General features: G+C 32.8%; 2 protein-coding genes across 3 annotated transcripts in view; both read left to right on the top strand.

Moving 5' to 3' along the window:
* The first annotated feature begins 226 nt into the window (after positions 1-226).
* Positions 227-14,175, top strand: LOC132715908 (uncharacterized). 2 transcript variants are annotated; one of them, XM_060699021.1, is made up of 6 exons: positions 227-604; positions 5,893-5,975; positions 8,499-8,716; positions 9,977-10,109; positions 10,764-10,943; positions 13,476-14,175. In XM_060699021.1, the coding sequence occupies exons 1-6, from the start codon at positions 576-578 to the stop codon at positions 13,547-13,549; spliced, it is 717 nt and encodes a 238-aa protein (XP_060555004.1). In that variant the 5' UTR covers positions 227-575; the 3' UTR covers positions 13,550-14,175. The 2 variants fall into 2 exon arrangements, with proteins under 2 accessions (XP_060555004.1, XP_060555003.1); XM_060699020.1 differs by having other exon boundaries at positions 229-604; positions 13,473-14,175.
* Positions 14,176-18,339: 4,164 nt separating this feature from the next.
* LOC132715907 (uncharacterized) overlaps positions 18,340-19,791 on the top strand; it is a 60,183-nt gene continuing 58,731 nt past the window's right edge. Inside the window, exon 1 of the mRNA XM_060699016.1 lies at positions 18,340-19,208. The gene's annotated coding sequence lies outside the window, so the exon portion shown is untranslated. The remainder of the gene's footprint in view (positions 19,209-19,791) is intronic.

A 19,791-nucleotide genomic window follows, 5' to 3' on the forward strand; every position in this document is an offset into this window, starting at 1 on the left:
TCAGAGATACAATATTAACTACTTGAATATACCCTTTTTATCTTTAAATTTGTAACTCCCTCGGAAAAACACCCAGCTTATCATACAACCATAAATGTCAAAATATTATAAACGAACGAACTTTTTAAAGTTGAAAATCATCACTGTTCATGTATATAAAATTGACATTTTATTTAACATTTATATTTTGCCGTATGTATACATTATAAACCTCTATGTTTACACGTTATAATGGAATAGTAATCATGGCTGCACACCAAAGATTTATCTTTGCTTTAGATAGATTTTTAGATCTTTTTCTTAGATTAGATAATGAAATAAAAGAATAGATATAATTAAAATGACTAATCTTTATTTATCAAGGACTGTGTTGTGCCTGTATTTAAAATAATGACTTGTGTTTAAAACAATGATTTGTTGTAATTGCGAATTTTTTAAGCAAAAATAATTAAGATAGATATTTGGCTGTTAAAGAATTTTAAGAACAAACATTGAGGTGTATTGGTTATGAAAACTATTTTATTTCATACAAAAATATATGTGACAGGATGTTATAGCCATAGTTTTCCTGAACGATGCATGAATATTTAATAAAACATTTCAGGTAAGTTTAATTTCAAAATATATGCGAAGTATTTTGTATTAAGTATATGTATTTCATATAGTTTTAGCGCAGTGTCAAATTCCTGCGGAGTAAACTTAAGATAAAGATCGTGTTTCTGTGATAAAATCAAATGATAAATCCATATAAATCATAGATGATTCTACTTTCCATAATAATCAAAATTTTTTTAAAATTTCATTATTCCCTGTACTCCTTTAACCCCCAAACCGTATCAAGTGGGCTATATTGGTACCTTAGTTATGTTATGATATAATATCGTCGGCGGTCTTCTAAAACCTCGTAAGTTCAATTTCGCCAAAATTTGTTTTTTCGGCTTATTATAATCAATTTTAATTCCCGCTTATTTTGCAAAAGTACCCGTGGTTATAGCCAATCAGAAACGTTATTTATTCACACGTGATAAAATCACGTATATTGATTGGATAAAATTTTGTTCTTCTAAAACCACGTAACTGCACAGAATTTTGCAAACCGGAGGAAGTCTCAGAAAACTCTAGAAAACTCCAAGAAACGTCTACACAAAGGCAAGTATGTTATATATTAGTCCATGTTTTTTCATATTACGTTATAAGATTACTATATATATGCAATTAAAATGAGAAAATCGACTTTAATTTTGCAAATAAAGAAACAGACTGCTTTTAAAACGTATTTTACTCTTACTAAAATAAACAACGGAATTTTTCCCTTCCAACTGTTATATTTGATAGAATAAAATACTGTTTTTAAAATTAGAAATGTGCAAACTTACTCTAAATGTTAGTTTTAATATGATTAATGCATATCCGGCATTTTAGAATTTTTTTGTATAGACTATATTTTATTTGCTTTTGTCAGTTACGAGATTTTAGAACTTAACAGGAGTCGGAATGACATCAAAATTATTCTATGATATTGGTAGTTTGCGCTCAAGGTTATTTGGGTAGATAGTTTATTACGTAAATTTAACTATTTTGAATGACGTCATTTTATGTATTTTAAACACTACACTTATACCGTACATAGCACAAACATAATTATACACAGTGTCTCTAAATATAGGAATATAAATGTATATTTCTTGTTTTTAAAGCTGGTAAGTCTTTTAAAAAATTCTCATTTCATCAGACATTTAATTTAATATAACTTGAAGTAACGCAACTAAGAAAATTTATGAAAGCAGACCCGAATTGATTTAGATTGTTTTTGTCCTTGGACATTAAGGCGAAATTATTCTAAATAATATAAAACATAATAAAAGTATGTTATATAATAGTAGATAACAAAATATTTTCCATTATTTTCAGCTATCTTAACTTGTCATGTCAGGAGATAGTGACACAGAATCAACAGAAGAAACGCAACTTCTTGAATACAAATGTCATATATGCCAATATAAGCCGGATACAAACGTCCTTATACAGATGTTGCAACAGATTATTGAAGTTGGACCTTATTTGATTACTCTACCAAACGGACGTTATTTCGTAAGGTGCCTTTTTGATGATTGCTCAAGATACTTTCACTTAACATGCATTCATCCAACGTTCCCAGACGAGGCACTTAGCTACTCACATCTTAACGAGTTACAAGAAAACGGCATTCACTGCAACCTTTGTGAACCTGGTCGCACTACAGCTAATCATTAAACATGGCTACTAAGCGTAGATACATGGTGCAGCTAGCTCTTGAAAAAATAATACAGAGAAAGCTGGTTAAGACAGACTGCAATGATGAAAGCTTAGAGGAAACAAATGAGTCCCCTAATGATTCTGAAAAAGATCACTTAAACTCCAGTGGGAGAAACGACAAAACTACTTCTAATAGGACAGCTGAATATAACTCCCATGGTGAAGCTGATCAAAATTCAAGCCACATTACTTTACAAATTCAAGGAACAGAAATAAAAGTAATTGACAATGCTAATGGTCCACAAAAAGTAATAACGGAAAACATAGATGAAGAAACTAATCAAGATGATGTCATAAATAAGAAATTTGGTTTTGACATTAATAACAATGAAGATTCTGATAGCCACACAAGTACTTTAGATGAAATGGAAGAAGAATTTTATGACTACGATGATGATGTTACAGACAAAGACTGGGAACCACCACAGAAAAGAAACCAACAGTATGACAGTGATGAGAATATTGATTACAGTGAAGAACAAAATCTGTATCAGACTACTTCACAGGTAAACAATGAAAATACAAAAATTGTCGAGGAAGGTGAAACTGTCGTATTTGAAAATATAGATCATGAAGAGATTGTTGATACAGATTTAAACTCAAATATACGTAAAGTAAGATCGAAAAAAGGAGAAGCCAAGGTAAGTTCTTGGGAAAAAAATGTTCAAAAGAACCTTAGAATGAACGGGAAAAATTACAAAGGCTATGCAAGAAATGAACACGGGAAACATGTGTTTTGCAAGGAAAGAAATGAACGAATAATGTCTGAAAGAACATGTTCTAAACGATGTGAAAAATCACTCCGTTGTACCACTATAAGTGAAAATCAAAGACAAGAGATATTCAATAGTTTCTGGAAAAATATGAATTGGCAAGAAAAAAAGATGTATGTAGTAGGTTTGGTGGATGTGTGTATCCCCAAGAGGCGTACAGGAGAAGCTGGCGGACGCAGAAAACATACTTTTAAATACAACCTAAAGTTTGGAGAGACACGGGTTCCAGTCTGCAAGAACATGTTTATATCAACTCTGGGTATTGGCGAATATATGGTATATGATTGGGTGAATCGGGTTAATATAACCGGGATACCAGATGAAAGCCGTGATGAAATTCCAAGGAAAAAAGATTCGCCAGCTAGAGCACACGTAGAGACGTTTTTAGCTAATTTACCAAAGATGCCATCACATTATTGTCGGTCCAGTTCTATGAAACAATATATCGAACCAGTCTTCAATACGGTGATGGATCTATATAGAGTTTACCAACAGGATTGTCGTAACAATGATAAAAATATCGTAGGTATTAAAACCTTCAAGGAAGTATTCAATTGTTTGAATCTTTCAATTTTTAAGCCGCGTAAAGATCAATGCGACACTTGTTGTTCTTATGAAACTAAAAATCTCTCAGAAGAGGAATACAGATTGCACATTGAAAGAAAAAATGAAGCTAGGAAAGAGAAAGAGAAGGATAAAGATATAGCATTAGTAGACAATAAACTTAAAGTCATCACAATTGATACGCAGGCAGTCTTGCTCTGCCCACGTCTGGAGGCCAGTGCCCTATACTATAAAACGAAGTTGGCATGCCATAACTACACAGTTTACGATGTAGCAACTAAACACGTCACGTGCTATTTTTGGCACGAGGGAGAGTATGGGCTAACAGCCGACACTTTTGCAAGCTGTATTTATGACTATCTAAGCAACTTGTTAAAACCTGGTTTAGAACAAATTGTAGTTTACAGTGACGGATGTGGGTACCAAAACCGAAATGTTACACTAGCTAATACATTGCTGTTATTTGCAATCAAAAATAAAATAGTTATTACGCAGAAATTTCTTGAAAAGGGCCATACCCAGATGGAGGTGGACAGCGTCCACAGTATGATCGAACGAAGGTTGCGTAAAAGAAATATATATATTCCTCAAAATTATGTAGAAGCTTTTGGAGAAGCAAGAGTGTCGCAACCATACGAAGTGAAATATCTGGCTTTCGACTTCTTTAAATCATACAGTTCTCTGAACTATTATAGTTCGATCAGACCTGGAAGCAGTAAGGGTGACCCAGTCGTAACAGATCTTAGGGTGATTAAGTACTCTCCATCAGGACAGATACAATATAAACTAAGTTATAACGAAGAGTTCATTGATATGCCACGTCGCGCAACGCGAACCGCTATACCAAATGTTGAGAGCGTAGGCAAAGCAGCCACTGGACCATCGTCTATCAAAGCTACAAAGTATACGCATCTACAACAATTGAAGACCGTGATACCAAAAGATTATCATAGTTTTTATGACAATCTCAAGCACGATAACTGACATACGATTCAAATATATATTGAAGCACGTATGCTTAATTGCGATAAGTTGTTTTATATTGAGTAAAGTAACTGAAAAACAAAATCATAATTGATTGTGATGAACACTAGATAATACAAATGTTAAAAGCATTATTTAGTGACATGAACTTTGCATAATATGTAAGTTTAATTGTTGTTGTTTTTTTATTGTTAAAGTTAAATTTATTAAATGATAATCGTACCAAAGTATGTATGTAAATGGTCCAACTGTTGTTCGCACCCAGCTAACTAGGAGTATTAGAGACATCAGATGGCATTTACCTTGACATCATTGTTCAAGTTTTATTTTGTTTAATATGTGTAAATGGTCCAATGAACATTGCGTCTTTAACAGTTTTTTCATTTTCTTCAAGGTAAATGAATTAAATGATAATCATAATGTATTATATGTTGAAATATTCCAAAGAACGTTGCATCTTTGACATTTTTTTATTGTTCATGTTACATTTTCTTTTATATTAGGGAAAAAATAATTAGTATTCGTATCGTATTAAATGTTTGAAAGGTTTAACTGTTGTTTGATTTAATAAAAGAACTAAAATTGATTGTCTTTAAATATTAATGCCAAGGTAGAACAGTATAGATCTAAACTAGTATACAGTAACAGTTGTGTTGTTGAGTACCGACGAAGAGAGATTTAAATCCGTGCTAAAATGTGATATAATAAGCAACTATAATGTTAAAATAACAATGGAATGCCACTTAATACTTAGTTGATATACCTTCTAAAAACACGTATATCACGATTGTTAAAAATTAAAAAGCCGTATATCTCGTAACTGCATTCACATCAGTTATAAAACCTCGTAAGTGTCACACAGTGTTTTTTTATTGAAAATTCTGATGCTCAGTTAATTTATTAAATACATCATAGACAAGGGAGTTTGTAATGTTGATTTTGCGATCATATAGCCCGTTTTAAATGAAATACAGTATTTTTCGGTTTTTGGAAAGTTGATATTTTGCAGTTACGAGGTTTTAGAAGACCGCCGACGATATAATATAAGACTAGCAAGAATAATTTGTTAGTAAATGTTTTTTTCTGAACTATACCTTCATGAATATACGAGTACATACATGTATTTACAATACAACGTTTACTTACTACAAACTTTATCAAGATAAATGCTTGAATAATATTTTTCTCTAAAATTTTGAAAGGGTAATTTTGATGTAGGAAGTATGTTCCTAGCCTAAACATTTCAAACCAAAGAAAAATATTGTTATTTTGGCAGAATGTTGTACAAAAGATGTCCAATCATAACTATCGTGGTATGGTTGATTCTGTTGCCTAAAGTCGCCACTGGACCAATAACAGGTGGGGAATTATCACGAACTTCTTTTCAGATTGATTCAATAACATTAAACTGCAAGATTTGAAATAAAATGATCAAGCTGTTTATTATCTACATGTAAATAGTTTAACCCATTACTTCATGAGCATTTTGTGAAAAATGGCTATTTTCATTGAAAAGTCTCCCGTGATAAGTTCAAATTGCTATAAAACTATAAAAACTTCTTCAATACTAATCAAACTTGGCACAAGTGTTGACTGGACCATTGCCTTTGCGACAACATGCTCAGGCATAGATTTCCTCTTACCATGGCAACGAGGGGACATCTCAAAATTGCCAAAAATCACTATTTTGCATTGATTTTTTCCATCAAAATTGAGTTCAAAGTGTTGCAACTTCTTAATGGATTGAGATAGGGTCAACTGCTTTTCAGCGTACACGTTACCTTATGGTCGATATCATTTTTAGCCTCTCACAAATCCAAAATTTTCTTGGCGATGAGGGGGACCCCCCCCCCCCAAACAGAAGGGGCACATCCCCCTTCTGGCAACCCCCTGGTGTATCTTTTCGTTGGGGGCCGCGCCGAAAAAGTGGTCACGTTTTTAACAACATTTCTCAAACAAAAACAAGTGTTGGGGGGCTAAATAAGGCATTTTTTCACCATTTGAGATAACGAAAAAGGGTGGGGTGAAAAAGGCGTTAAAAGCGTGTATATCGCGTAATGGGTTAACAGAAAATGATGAAAATACTTGAAATTACCCAAAATCGCGTTTTCCATGTTTAAACATGGCCTAACATATAAATTTGAAGAATAAATGTTGTTTTGTAGATTTTTAAATTTTTTTCATTAACAGAAAATGATGAAAATACCTGAAATTACCCAAAATCGCGTTTTCCATGTTTAAACATGGCCTAACATATAAATTTGAAGAAAAATTGTTGTTTTGTAGATTTTTTTTTTTTTTCATTAACAGAAAATGATGAAAATACTTGAAATTACCCAAAATCGCGTTTTCCATGTTTAAACATGGCCTTACATATAAATTTGAAGAAAAATTGTTGTTTTGTAGATTTATATATTTTTTTCATTAACAGAAAATGATAAAAATACTTGAAATTACCCAAAATCGCGTTTTTCCATGTTTAAATATGGCCTAACATATAAATTTGAAGAAAAATTGTTGTTTAGTAGATTTTTTAAAAAATTCATTAACCCATTAATTCATGCTCGGGTTATATTTACAAATAGCCGTTTATATAGGGCCATATAACCTGTCAACGATCTTTATAACTAATAATATACACGGCTGCTACCGATTCATGAAGAAATTTAACTTTTTGTCTCTAAAATGATGCTTGCTGTATTATAAATTCATTATAAAGATCGTTGACAGGTTATATGGTCGAATATAAACGGCTGTTTGCAATATAAACCTCGCCTAACGGCTCGGGCTATATTTACAAAAGCCGTTTATATAGGGCCATATAACCTGTCAACGATCTTTATAACTAATAATATACACGCCTTTTAACGCCCTTTTCACCAATATAAGTCAGCCAACAGAATAGCGCCTGGTCTACAAAAGACCGATGGGGACATTTCAACTTTATGTTTTCCCAGTTTCATCTTCGTGAATTCACAATTTTAACTTTGTGAAGTCATGTTTTCAACATACGTAATTCACGAATTCACGATTTCAACTTTATGAATTATCGATTTTAACTTCACGAATTCACGATTTCAACTTCATGAATACACGATTTCAACTTCACATATTCATGATTTCAACTTCATGAATTCACGATTACAATTTCGCGATTTCACGATTTCAACTTCACGAATTCATCATTTCATTTTCACAAATTCATGATTTCACCTTCATGAACTTCATGAACTCATGTTTTGAACTACGATTTCAACTTCACTAATTCACGATATTAACTTCATAAATTCTACTTTATGAATTCATATTTCGAACTTCACGAAATAAAAAACCCTGAATTCACGAAGTTGAAATCCAAAACTTTAATACTTCAAAACGCGAATTCGTTAAGTTGAAATCGTGAATTTGTGAAATTGAAATAATGAATTAATGAAGTTGAAATCATGACTTCTTGAAGTTTAAATCGTGAATTTATGAAGTTGAAATCGTGAATTCAAGAAAATAAATCGGTCTTTCGTACTTGTCAGCACGCTGCTCTGGTTTATACTGATAGTAAATACTTATCACTTTAAGTTCAAGCAGGGTAAGTTATTCAGAGGGAAATGAATGGTACATAACTTTTATTTCTTAACTTAATCATAATACCTGTCTTCACATAAATGAAACTGGTGAAATTATATGTTTCTTTCTAAATGTACAATATAAACTTTTCTGATATGAAATTACGATATTTAACGTAGCAATACTGCTGTTAAAGATGTCTAAGATTAAAGAGGGTAACGTATGTTTCTTTTTATATCAGATAAATATTTCATACATGTATTTTAATACGCAGAAATACGACTTCTAAACATAATAAATAATGATAATTATACATTTCAGATCGGTCTATACCAGTTGAGCATTCATGTAACCGCTTGCCTTATATCCTAAAAGATACGGAACTACGATTTAGTTACAGTGCTGATCATTTGATGGAACGTAACTGTGTAGTAACTATTTCAGCACAGGACAAAGTGTGCGTCAGTTTCGTGGAGTATTATCTTGATTGTGAAACTGACATTATTTTTGCAGAAAATGTCAAGTCCGTTGAGAAAAAGGTATGTTATATACATTCAAAGTAATGTCCTTCACGCAATGGAAATAGCATGAATTTCAGGATTTAAAATTACAAAATATTAAATTTTCAATTAATTGCTTGCATGCATAAGTCTTACCAAAATATAGTTGGTGCTTATACATTTTAAATATTGATTTAAAATGATATACGTAAAAGATTGCATATAACAAGAAATTCAACAAATAATAATATAAGAAGTTCAACAGCTGTGTCTTCTCATCGACATCATATTACTAGTTATTAGGAGAGTTAATAAATGCACATAAGTCATATACATGTCTGAAACGTACAAGATATGCAACTGCTATTTTATCAGATATATTGATGATGTTGCGCATGCGTAACCAACTTTATCGGAAACATGCGTTCGCTATTCTGTCAATTTTGTTTGACACGAAATTTATATATAAATACACGTATGTGTAATACACGTATGTGTATGTGATAATTCTAGAGCTCAATAGTTAGAGAGTTGGTCTGGGAATCGGGCGATCCGGTTTGGATTCCCGGACGGCGCAGATTGAGATTGATTATGAAATTCTTTCTACGGTCATTCTCACTGCACCTCTGCTGGCATGTACAGAAATAATCAGTTCTTGTGAAAGTGAAGACAACTAGTACTGGTAAACTGCTTGATAGCCTGCCCAGGAACGATGCGGTGGCTGAACTATGCTGTGGTAAATTCATTGTGGCTTACTGCCGTGAGCCGGGGTGAAAACTACCATCACCACCATCATCTGATAAATTCTTTTTCTGAAGTGAACTTTTCTAATTTATCACATGCTGCACGCTCATGAAAATGTTTTGATTTTTGTCACTCAAAGTTTCTTTCCTCGAAACCAAACATAACATATTCCTCCTTTAACATGCCATTTCTAATATTTTTGTGTAAAGACTCTGTAAATAACGTAAAAAATCAAGACTATCATATTCATGTAAAGACTCGTAATATATAAAATGATTGTTCTACACTTCAGCCACCTTTCCATTGTGTTATTTTAAAGGGACTACTCTAAGGTTTTCGAAATGACATACCCCGAAATTAATTTTCCACTTGATATCGGTCTGCACCAATAATTTGTATGGAAAATTTCAGACCATATTGGCTCACCAAATGTGTCTACCAAAGAAGAAAATTTTCTATTATATCCTTTTTTCAAATCTAATTTCATATGTTCATTTTATTAATACCTACAAATAAAACAACAGCTGTTTACTTAAAATAAGACCATAATTGTAGACTTACAGGTGTGACACTAAACACTCGGCAGACTTCTGTTCCTCTAAATCAACCCTGCAAATAATTTTTCAACGGAAGAAAAATCTGCACAAAGACGGATTTGGATATGCTGAACTGAGAGTTTATGGCACAAGTAAAATTATTTTGTAAATTATCATGTCATTTGCTTAAGAGGTTAATGCTTTATTAGTCATCATACTAGTATATTGGTTATTTATGTTTCTGTTTCGTTATAAATTATATTCTATCTTTGTAGATATAGAATCATCTATGCATTATAACATATAACTCCTCAGTATTGGAGGAAATAAAGATTAGTTATATAATTAATTGATTCATTAACCTATATAGTAATTGAAATAGTACACTTTTTTAACTTGATATTACTGGTCTGAGTTATAACCTTTTACATGTTGTATATATATTATTCAAACTTTTGCATTTTTGTATGGTCTAGTCGTTTGTCACGAGCAAAACACGCCGAACAGCACTTTGTCGCACTGTCGTCTTGTCGTCCTGTCTCTAGAAAAGCACGCCAAACGTTTAGCCAATCCTTCGATTGGAGCCGAGCGACAATGTGACATCGAGACAACACGCCGCACGACAGCGCGCCACTTGGCGTGCATCGTTAGCGACAGGACGACAAGACGAAAGTCCGACAACGCGTTGTTAGGCGCTTTGTCGTCTTTTCGCTAGCGACAACATGACACACAAAAGCGTTCCAAATCAGCCACCATATTTTTGTGATAAAAAATAAGGTAAACAATTTTTGTGTTTACATCTACAGGTAAACCGGGCGTGATTTCTGGAACTGCATTAACTGTGATAATAGTAATAGGCGGGATATTTGGCATACTTCTGCTCCTAATTCTGTCGTCTGTTCTTTTGTCACGTGCGCTGTATAACCTACATTATAAAGCAAGATTGGAGCAAACACATAACTTAGAGGGTTATCCTTTGCAAGGAGGTATCAAATCGAATTTATAAATAAAAATATATGTATCAAACTTGGATTAAATATATAACTTTTCCTTTTATCTTTTAACAATGGAAACAAGTTTAACAGAAATGTACTCTTTTCTCTTTTCGATATAATTAATTTTCTTCTTTCTACGGTGGCACTAAGGTGGCATGTGTGTGTTTTTATTTATCTCGCGGCCACGAGATAGCTAAGTCGTGGCCACAAGTTACTAAGTAGTGGCCACGAGATAGCTTAGTTTTGGCCACGAGATACTTATCGTGGCCACGACTAAGTAACTCGTGGCCAGGAGTTACTAAGTCGTGGCCACGAGATAGCTAAGTTGTGGCCACGATATACTATGTCGTGGCCAGGATTTACTAAGTCGTGGCCACGAGATAGCTAAGTCGTGGCCACGAGATACTATGTCGTGGTCACGAGTTACTAAGTCGTGGCCACGAGATAGCTTAGTCGTGGCCACGAGATACTATGTCGTGGCCACGAGTGACTAAGTCGTGGCCACGAGTTACTAAGTCGTGGCCACGAGTTACTAAGTCGTGGCCACGAGATAGCTAAGTCGTGGCCACGAGATAGTATTAACCAGTCAGATTACACCATTTATATGAATTTCCCTAATTAACTAGACATGTGCTATAGTGCAAGGATGCCCCTACTTCACCAGCCTGTAAAAGTGCCATTTATACAACTTATATATTGACTGGTCAATAATTTTACATTAAGCGTCACTGTGACCCTGATTTTTGACCCAATGACCTCGAAATTATTAGATGTCATCTATTCACGGGGGATGGAACCCCATATGTATCTCAAATATGAGCATCGGTAAAAATTATATGTGAATTTCTGCTGCACCAGATGTGACGCATAACACCAGATTTGACTGTAAAAATAGGTCAATCGCAGTGTAAGTTTTCATCTTTTTAAACATTTATATAAAATTCAATCCCTCTTTTTAAGAAAATCGAAATGTGATTCTACCCTGCTGGCTCTCCGCTATATTACCCATTGTTGTTTTGGATTTCTATGCAGTCTTCATCGAGATATTCTTTCCGGCGTGGGTTCTGGTGTGTCCAAAACATGCAATGTGAATGAAGAAAATGTCACTAAACGGACTAAAAACATCAGAGATTTTACGAAATCTCACTACAGACCGATGCTTAACATTCAGACAAATCCTGATTTAAACATTTATTGAGATTTGGCTACAAACGAAGGGAATCGCTGCTCAAAGTTACATTTGAGCTAAATATGTGCTGATGAGATCCATAAGTGATGTACAAAACCATCTACAAAACTGCAGACTGCTTCCATATAATCATTAAATAGCCAATGTATAGGAACAATTTAGGTTTTGTAGCGTGGCTGAAAGTTCAATTAGTGTGTTTGATCACCATGCTAGCATTAGAAATACTAAAAGGCCCGAGTACATGAAAATGTTGACGCAGAGAAGATAGTACTCGTATTATAAACAATTCACAATAAAGGATATGTAACTTGCACAAACCAAGTATTGAACTTTTTAAAACTATCATGTCATATAATATGTTTCCCCGTGTTATTGATCAGGCGTAATGACCTTTCTGTGTTATATAAACCATGGCTTATCCCTTCTAAATTATTCATCAGACAAGGATTTTACCTTATACCTTCTACCTCATAGGCTATCTACTGCAATGTCCCTTCCAAATAAAATAAACCAGGACTTATTCCTTCTCATGTTATCGTATAAACAAGGTAAACAGGCCGTAGTACGTACAAACTGACCAATTCGATCACAAAATTGTCCCAAAAAGGGCTATAGTCAAAATTAATGTCTGAAGGACTTGGAAGGTGACTTTCTAATATGATTCTAAAGACAAGTTCAATGTGAATTTCTTGAGTATTTTCAAAGATTAATGTTGCATGTAAAATTAAGTTGTTATGTTTAAAAAATTTATAATATGTATAGTGTATTCTGATTTGTTAATTATCTCGTGCGCACGATTTAGTTATCTCCTTTCCACGACTTAGTTACTCGTGGCCACGACATAGTATCTCGTGTCCACGACTTAGCTATCTCGTGGCCACGACTTAGTAACTCGTGGCCACGACATAGTATATCGTGGTCACGACTTATCTATCTCGTGGCCACGACATAGTAACTTGCGGCCACGACATAGTATCTCGTGGCCACGCCTTAGCTATCTCGTGACCACGACTTAGTAACTCGTGGCCACGACATAGTATATCTTGGGGACGACTTAGCTTTCTCGTGGCCACGACTTAGCTTTCTCATGACCACGACTTATCTATCTCGTGGCCACGACTTAGTAACTCGTGGCCACGACATAGTATCTCGTGGCCACGACTTAGCTATCTCGGGGCCACGACTTAGTAACTGTGGCCGCGACATAGTATCTCGTTAGATAAATAAAAACACTCACATGCCACTTCTGCCACTGTATCTTTCACTTGAATGGTATTTCTTTTGACATAAATTTAAACATTGTATCAATTTTTTTTTTTTATATTCTGCAGCAGAAGTTCCAGTAGAGCCGCCACCGCCGTACCAAGGTCCCGAGCACGAGCAAGGAGACACAGCAGTTCCAGAGTAATGCAGAATAATTGTGATTATATATAACTATACATGTATAATTATATACATGTGATATCTGTACGGTATCTGTACATACACATAATCTGTGAATTCAGCTTTAGTGCAGAATGGTATAGAACAAGAACTCTGTTACTTCAAATACAATAGGGAATTAATATAATTTTATTTTTACCTTGAAAATAGAAATGAGCCTATATGGAGTACAATATACATTGGACATATATATTTGGACTTTAAAACTAAAAACTAGGTATATATTTGATTTATATATTTTGAACCCTAATAATGGGAACGAGCCTATATGGGCTGTGATATGGATGTAATATGGATTTGATTTGGATGATACATTATTAGTTCCTTGAAAATACTATTTGAAGTTAGATTTACTGACAGTTTAATCTCCGGCCAATGTAAATGAAATATAGAGATGCCTGTAAAATAATGAATAGCAAGATACTTAATTTCCTTTTTTGAAATACAGCATATGTTTTCATTATTTTTGATTTCTGAAATGTCTCTTGTATAATAAATTTATTGTAATAAGTTGTTTTAAATGCTCAATTGAGTATAAGCTTTACTTGATTTTCTATAATTATTTACTTAAAATTACAGTTTATATACATATATGCACTTGATTTGATCGACTTCCAGCTATGATCGACTAACCGCCGTGATTTATAACTTTTTTTATCTATAACACACACACACACACACACACACGCACGCACGCACGCACGCACGCATGCACAAACACTCACACTTGCATGTATCACATCAATCAAAATCTACTGACGAAACACCTTTTTTTTTAAATATGTATATATTTACTATGTATATAAATTACTTATTTTCATCGATAAAATAAACTTTTTGCCATCAATTGCAAATATACACACAAAAATCTCAGTTAACTTTTGACTATTGTGACCTGTAGCGTTGAGAAATTTACTGTAAGTTTATAAAATGTCGCGGGTAACTTTTTCAATCCGCGATTTTATGCCGAAAATGTATAAAATATCGCGGTTTATAGAAAATTTCGAGGTTTTGTTGTCACACTCCTTTCATTCACGAAGGAAACCGCGACATTTCCTGTCTACATAATACACTAAGCCATGGAAACATATGCCTACTGTAGATAGTCTATTTTGGCCATTATGATCCACGATATTTTGTTTTGCATCTCTTTTAAAAGGCTGAGTTTGAGTCGGGAAATGTCTCTGTGGCGGTTGTTACTTGCCGACCGTTGTTGAAGAACAAAAAGGAGCGGCCTGTAATTTTTCACCTCGACATTTTGTTGAATTTATATAACATCCCCAAAAATGTCGCGGATTTCTTTCTGTTCCTGGTCATTTGAAGATATAGACAAACGAGGGACAAAATGTAAAGTTAAACCCTGGACGTTTAGTCCGATTAAAGTAAAATTTAACGTCAAACAAATTGCAACACAAGCTTTTTTTACATTTTTAGTTTATTATACACATCATATAAAACAGGTAAAAACCCTAAAAAATTCTAACCATGGCAAACCCGTAAAAAAGCAATTCAAATTTTGCATTTGTTTCGAGTCTTTATATGGCTCTTCATGTACACCATACACAGAGTTTTATACTGTAGGCTAACTGGTGTCTAGGTAAACAAAAGTTATGAGGCCGCGCGATTTAAATATATCAAAATTTACACATTTTCTACTGTGAGTTGGATTTAAAAGCTGTTGTGCAAAGTAGGTATACATTTTTATATCATATTTACTTGTTTTTACAACTTTTAGCCTCGTACATGCCCAAATATCAAATACAATGAATGAATTGTAATGGGTTTTCGCGTGTATATAAATCGGCGTTTGTCGTTTAAAACAGTAAAGATTTTGCAATTTTCATGAGATATAAATATCATTAGCCTTTATTTTAACATTCCTTTTGATAATAAGATGTTTATGAAGTAGGAAAAATAAAAATAAACAAATTTAAGTTTATCCTGGGTTAAGCTTCAAAATGTAACTACGGAAGCGTGTTTGGGTAAACAATGATTGAAATCTAGAATAAATTGTTATTAATTTTAGAATCATAAATGCATGATATTTATTAACAGATAATTAGTTTTTGGTAAAAAAAATGTCATTGTGCATGATAGCTACTATGCTTTCATTTTAATAACATTTGGAAGATAAGAATTGAAAGGTAATACTGAGCATGATACGAGTATATATTATCTTTTTTACATACTAGTGATTTCAGAGTCTTTACCAAAAAATAAAATTTGATAGTTGTAAAACTTGATTCTGAGATACTGTTAACATCTGCCTATCTTTAATAGGGTTTGTCTATCTGTTATGATTCACAGACCATATTGAAAATATTGGCCTAAATAAACAGATAACTCATTTATATGAAGTGATTGATAAATAGTTCGGGAGCTTTTTTTGATAAGCCAAAAATGAAAGCCCTGTCATACCTACAACCATGTGATCACAGGGGAAATGCCTCCTTTTATTTAATTCTGTTTCTCCCGTCAATAACAGTTACAGCCCGTCAATAACAGTTACAGATGTAATTTAAATATCTGGTAAAAAAGTGATCCCTCAGATGCATTAAAAAGCAAATTTACATGAAAATTGCAGAGCCGGTTGATTGAGTATGACGGATAATGAAAAAGTGCAACATCCCTCATGCCCCCTTATAGAGCACCGGATAGAGCAGTACTAAATTCTCAACACTTTAAAGTGCTGGATTCAATGATCCCGAAAGACCAGAAAAATATAACAATACTGAAGTGAAGTACGGGGCAACTTTTTACGCCTGCCACACAGCACTTCACATCTGCTGTTGTGATGTATAAATATCTGGTAAAATAAGTGATTCCTCGGAAGCATTAAAAACAGCAAGTTTACTGAAAATTACAGGCATGGTTTGATTGAGTCTGTGATCATGAAAGCTGTATTTGACGTTGAACATACGTTTTGCTCTATAGTGCACCCAAATTTATGCATTTCTCTGAAGAGGACTCCACTTTTTGGGTAAAATGTATTTGATGAATAGTATTATTTTTTTAAGACCAGACAATGTTTTTTGTAATCTCTTTTTAATTCCATTTTAGATGACTGGATGTAAAGCCGAAATGATAGAAAAGAGTATTGTTATCATTACGACGAGAAGAGAAAACTGCAAGAGACCATAATATGATTAGAAGTTCAGAAACAAGAAAAAAATGTTGAACGTATATTTATTTAAGACAATAACTGTGTAAGTTGCAGAAAGAACATAAATTTCGTGCCGATGTTGTCAGTAAAGTTGAAACCTTCATGTTTAAATCAAGTCTTTGTGTAAAACAAGACACTTTAAGCGTGAAGTAAGGTCCTAGGAAGAATCAAAGGGGTAAATGGTAAAAGTCATTTCAAGACGTTCTTTTCATGAAAAGTGCAAAAACACGACTTGCAAATCTAGTGAAAAGACCATCGAAAACAGCATAAAAAACTTTTTAACCCCTATGCAATACTTTGAAAGTTATTGAAAGGATAATTTTTTTTTAAATGTGACCTAGTGCAGTCGAACTAATGAGCATTATGAGAGACATAGAGATGTGGAGATCACTTTTAAATATCTCTCTATATAATAAGGAAGAAAACATAAATTGGTTGAACTAGATGTGATGGCATTCAATTTCAAAGGTGAAATATTTTTTAAAGCAACCTAAATGATACATGACATAAAATTTGCATTTTATACATATAAAATTCTAATTTTGAACCATTACTAAAGACATAACTACAGCTCATTTTCAGCATTTATTCTTCAATAACTTAAGTGTTGTGCAATATAGATAGTTGGACAATCCTGATGATGATAAATGAAGTTATTTCTACTAAATCATGTTAAAAGTGATAGTTTGCATAACATTTAAGGTAATATTTGGATGGATGAGACTTTGGTAACGTACAAATATGTTAAATGACACAGCAAAAGACTAAATAACGAGTTACTTTCAGAAATTGAGTGTATTACCAGATGCATTGTTTGTTGTAACTAAGTTTGTTTTCTTTATTTTCATAAATTTTTCAAAAATAGTTAAAAAATGCTAGAATAATGTCAATGTAATTGATGTAACGTATGTTACATTTTGCTTTTAAAATGTCTTAAGTGATTATGTTTCTTTATTTATATAAGCTTATGTGATATAAATATTATTTGAACCTCTTTTCAATTGTAAATATTAGGTATTTTTAAGATAATGCAATTTGAACGTTTTGCATTATTATTATGAGTGGGTGGGGTAATTATCTTGTGTGTCACAGGTGAATAAATAATAAAAAAGATTTTTATGCCTGGACAGATATATACGCATAAACTACCTGCCAAAAGTCAAGTTTCCGAAGGTATATTTTTTCTAGGGTTTTACTACAAGGTCCATGCATATATATTGATTGCAAAATACTAAATAAAGCTTGTGTTGCAATTTGTTTGATGTCAAGCTACATATACTCATAACTTTAGTGGCCTAGTTACCGGCTACTGTAACAAAATGTATCTTGCTGTTTACAAAAACTGTTATGAAATATCGAGGTTTATATGTTCCACACACCATTTGTATGATTTCGGCAGAAAGTCCTGAGATTTTGTAAGTTGACCACGACATTCTATGATAAAATGATAAAATTTCACGTGGGTTTGAAATGACCGCAACCGGCCACCATATCTAAAAGTGGTTTGTATAACAGTCTCCATTCTGGAAACGGTCTCCAATCTTACGCCACTTCAGTAGAGTTACTTTCCTTGTGAGAGTGCTTTACGCCATGCAATGTTTGTGTATCACGTTATCTCTGCGCGAGTCTTGCTGTTTGTTATTCTTGGGCGTTTTCAGGGTGATGTTGTTTATGTATTTCAACATAGCATTTTCCATTTCCAGGGTTCTTATATTTATGCAGTTAAGTGTTGCGTTCAATATATATGTCAAACCTATATATGACGAGACGCTAGCATATCTCAACAATGCTTACCCTTTTTTTAACCTATTCTTTGACATTTTGACCCTGTTACGTCAAATACAATAAATTTGATAATACTTTAAAACGTTATATATACTTTGTGAAAAATAAATAAATTTCAACAAACAATCATGTTTAATAAATCTGTGAGGAAGATAAGCTCAATTATAATGTAGGAATTTTTCTGTTTATCATTAATATTTCATTGTTTCAAAGACAAAAATATAATAACTTAATAGTTTAATTAAAAATGTTTATCTATAAAAAGCAATTATTATTCTTATAAGATGTACCAGGAAACAGCAATGAGTATCTGAATAACAGTAAGGAAATAAGTCATTCACAAATGGTTTCACTATTCCCTAACTTGAGTTGCGGAAGAAGTCACTTAACCGAAGTATGAGTACTGTCATGTATTTTTCAATGAGATAATAAATACTAAATAGGATTACAATGACTTACTATCTGATCTAAGATTGAAATAGAAAAAATACATGTTTTCTTCAGTTGTTATAAATCTAATAATAAATATGTCTCTGTCACAAATTTTAAGTGTAGTTATTCTAAATCTGAAGTTTCCTTAAAAACAAATGAGTAACAAAAAAGATGGACCAACTGTGTTCAGAAAGGACCACCTGAATTTTGGATCCAATGGTCCGGCATACAACCTGCTGAAAAAGTAAGTGTCGATACTATGAATTTTGTTTCTAAGCAATGGTAACTGCTTTTGATTTATGCTTTTTAATAACTAAGTACTACCTCTATATGATATGTTCGTTATTTGGTAAGGAAACAATAACAATAGACAACGATCAATACATACGTACATACGACAATGCAAAATACAATTAATAAACAAATGTAGGTAAAATAACACTTCACCTGAATTCACTTCTAGAACAGTTGACATAAATGGTAATAAATATATGTAATATATATTAAATATTAAATATCGATTTAATAATTTAAATCATTCTGAAATATTACAAAAGACAGTCATATAGTTTTATCAGGAAAAAAGCATTTTAAAGAGGATTGCTCTGCAATGGACACATTTTTCACAAGTGTTCTAATATTGATGTAAATAACCCAATAGAAATGTATAATTTGAAGATATAAATTATGAAACATTTCTTGAAAAATATGTTTTTAGACTTCTGTTATCTGATATATAAAGATACATGTATGTAATATCAGATCATGTATCTCACACTTACAACAAAATCTATATAACAAATTATAATCATTTTGTGTATTTTTCT

This window comes from Ruditapes philippinarum, unplaced genomic scaffold, assembly GCF_026571515.1.
Source record: "Ruditapes philippinarum isolate M1 unplaced genomic scaffold, ASM2657151v2 ctg2074_1_1_1_1, whole genome shotgun sequence".
Classification (NCBI taxonomy): domain Eukaryota; kingdom Metazoa; phylum Mollusca; class Bivalvia; order Venerida; family Veneridae; genus Ruditapes; species Ruditapes philippinarum.

Bases quoted from the DNA above. Each gene is read 5' to 3' on its own strand.
- LOC132715908 (XM_060699020.1), top strand. From the start codon at position 576: ATGCATGAATATTTAATAAAACATTTCAG. The intron at 605-5,892 runs GTAAGTTTAATT...TTATTTTGGCAG, and splicing joins TATTTAATAAAACATTTCAG to AATGTTGTACAAAAGATGTC. The intron at 5,976-8,498 runs GTGGGGAATTAT...TATACATTTCAG, and splicing joins CGCCACTGGACCAATAACAG to ATCGGTCTATACCAGTTGAG.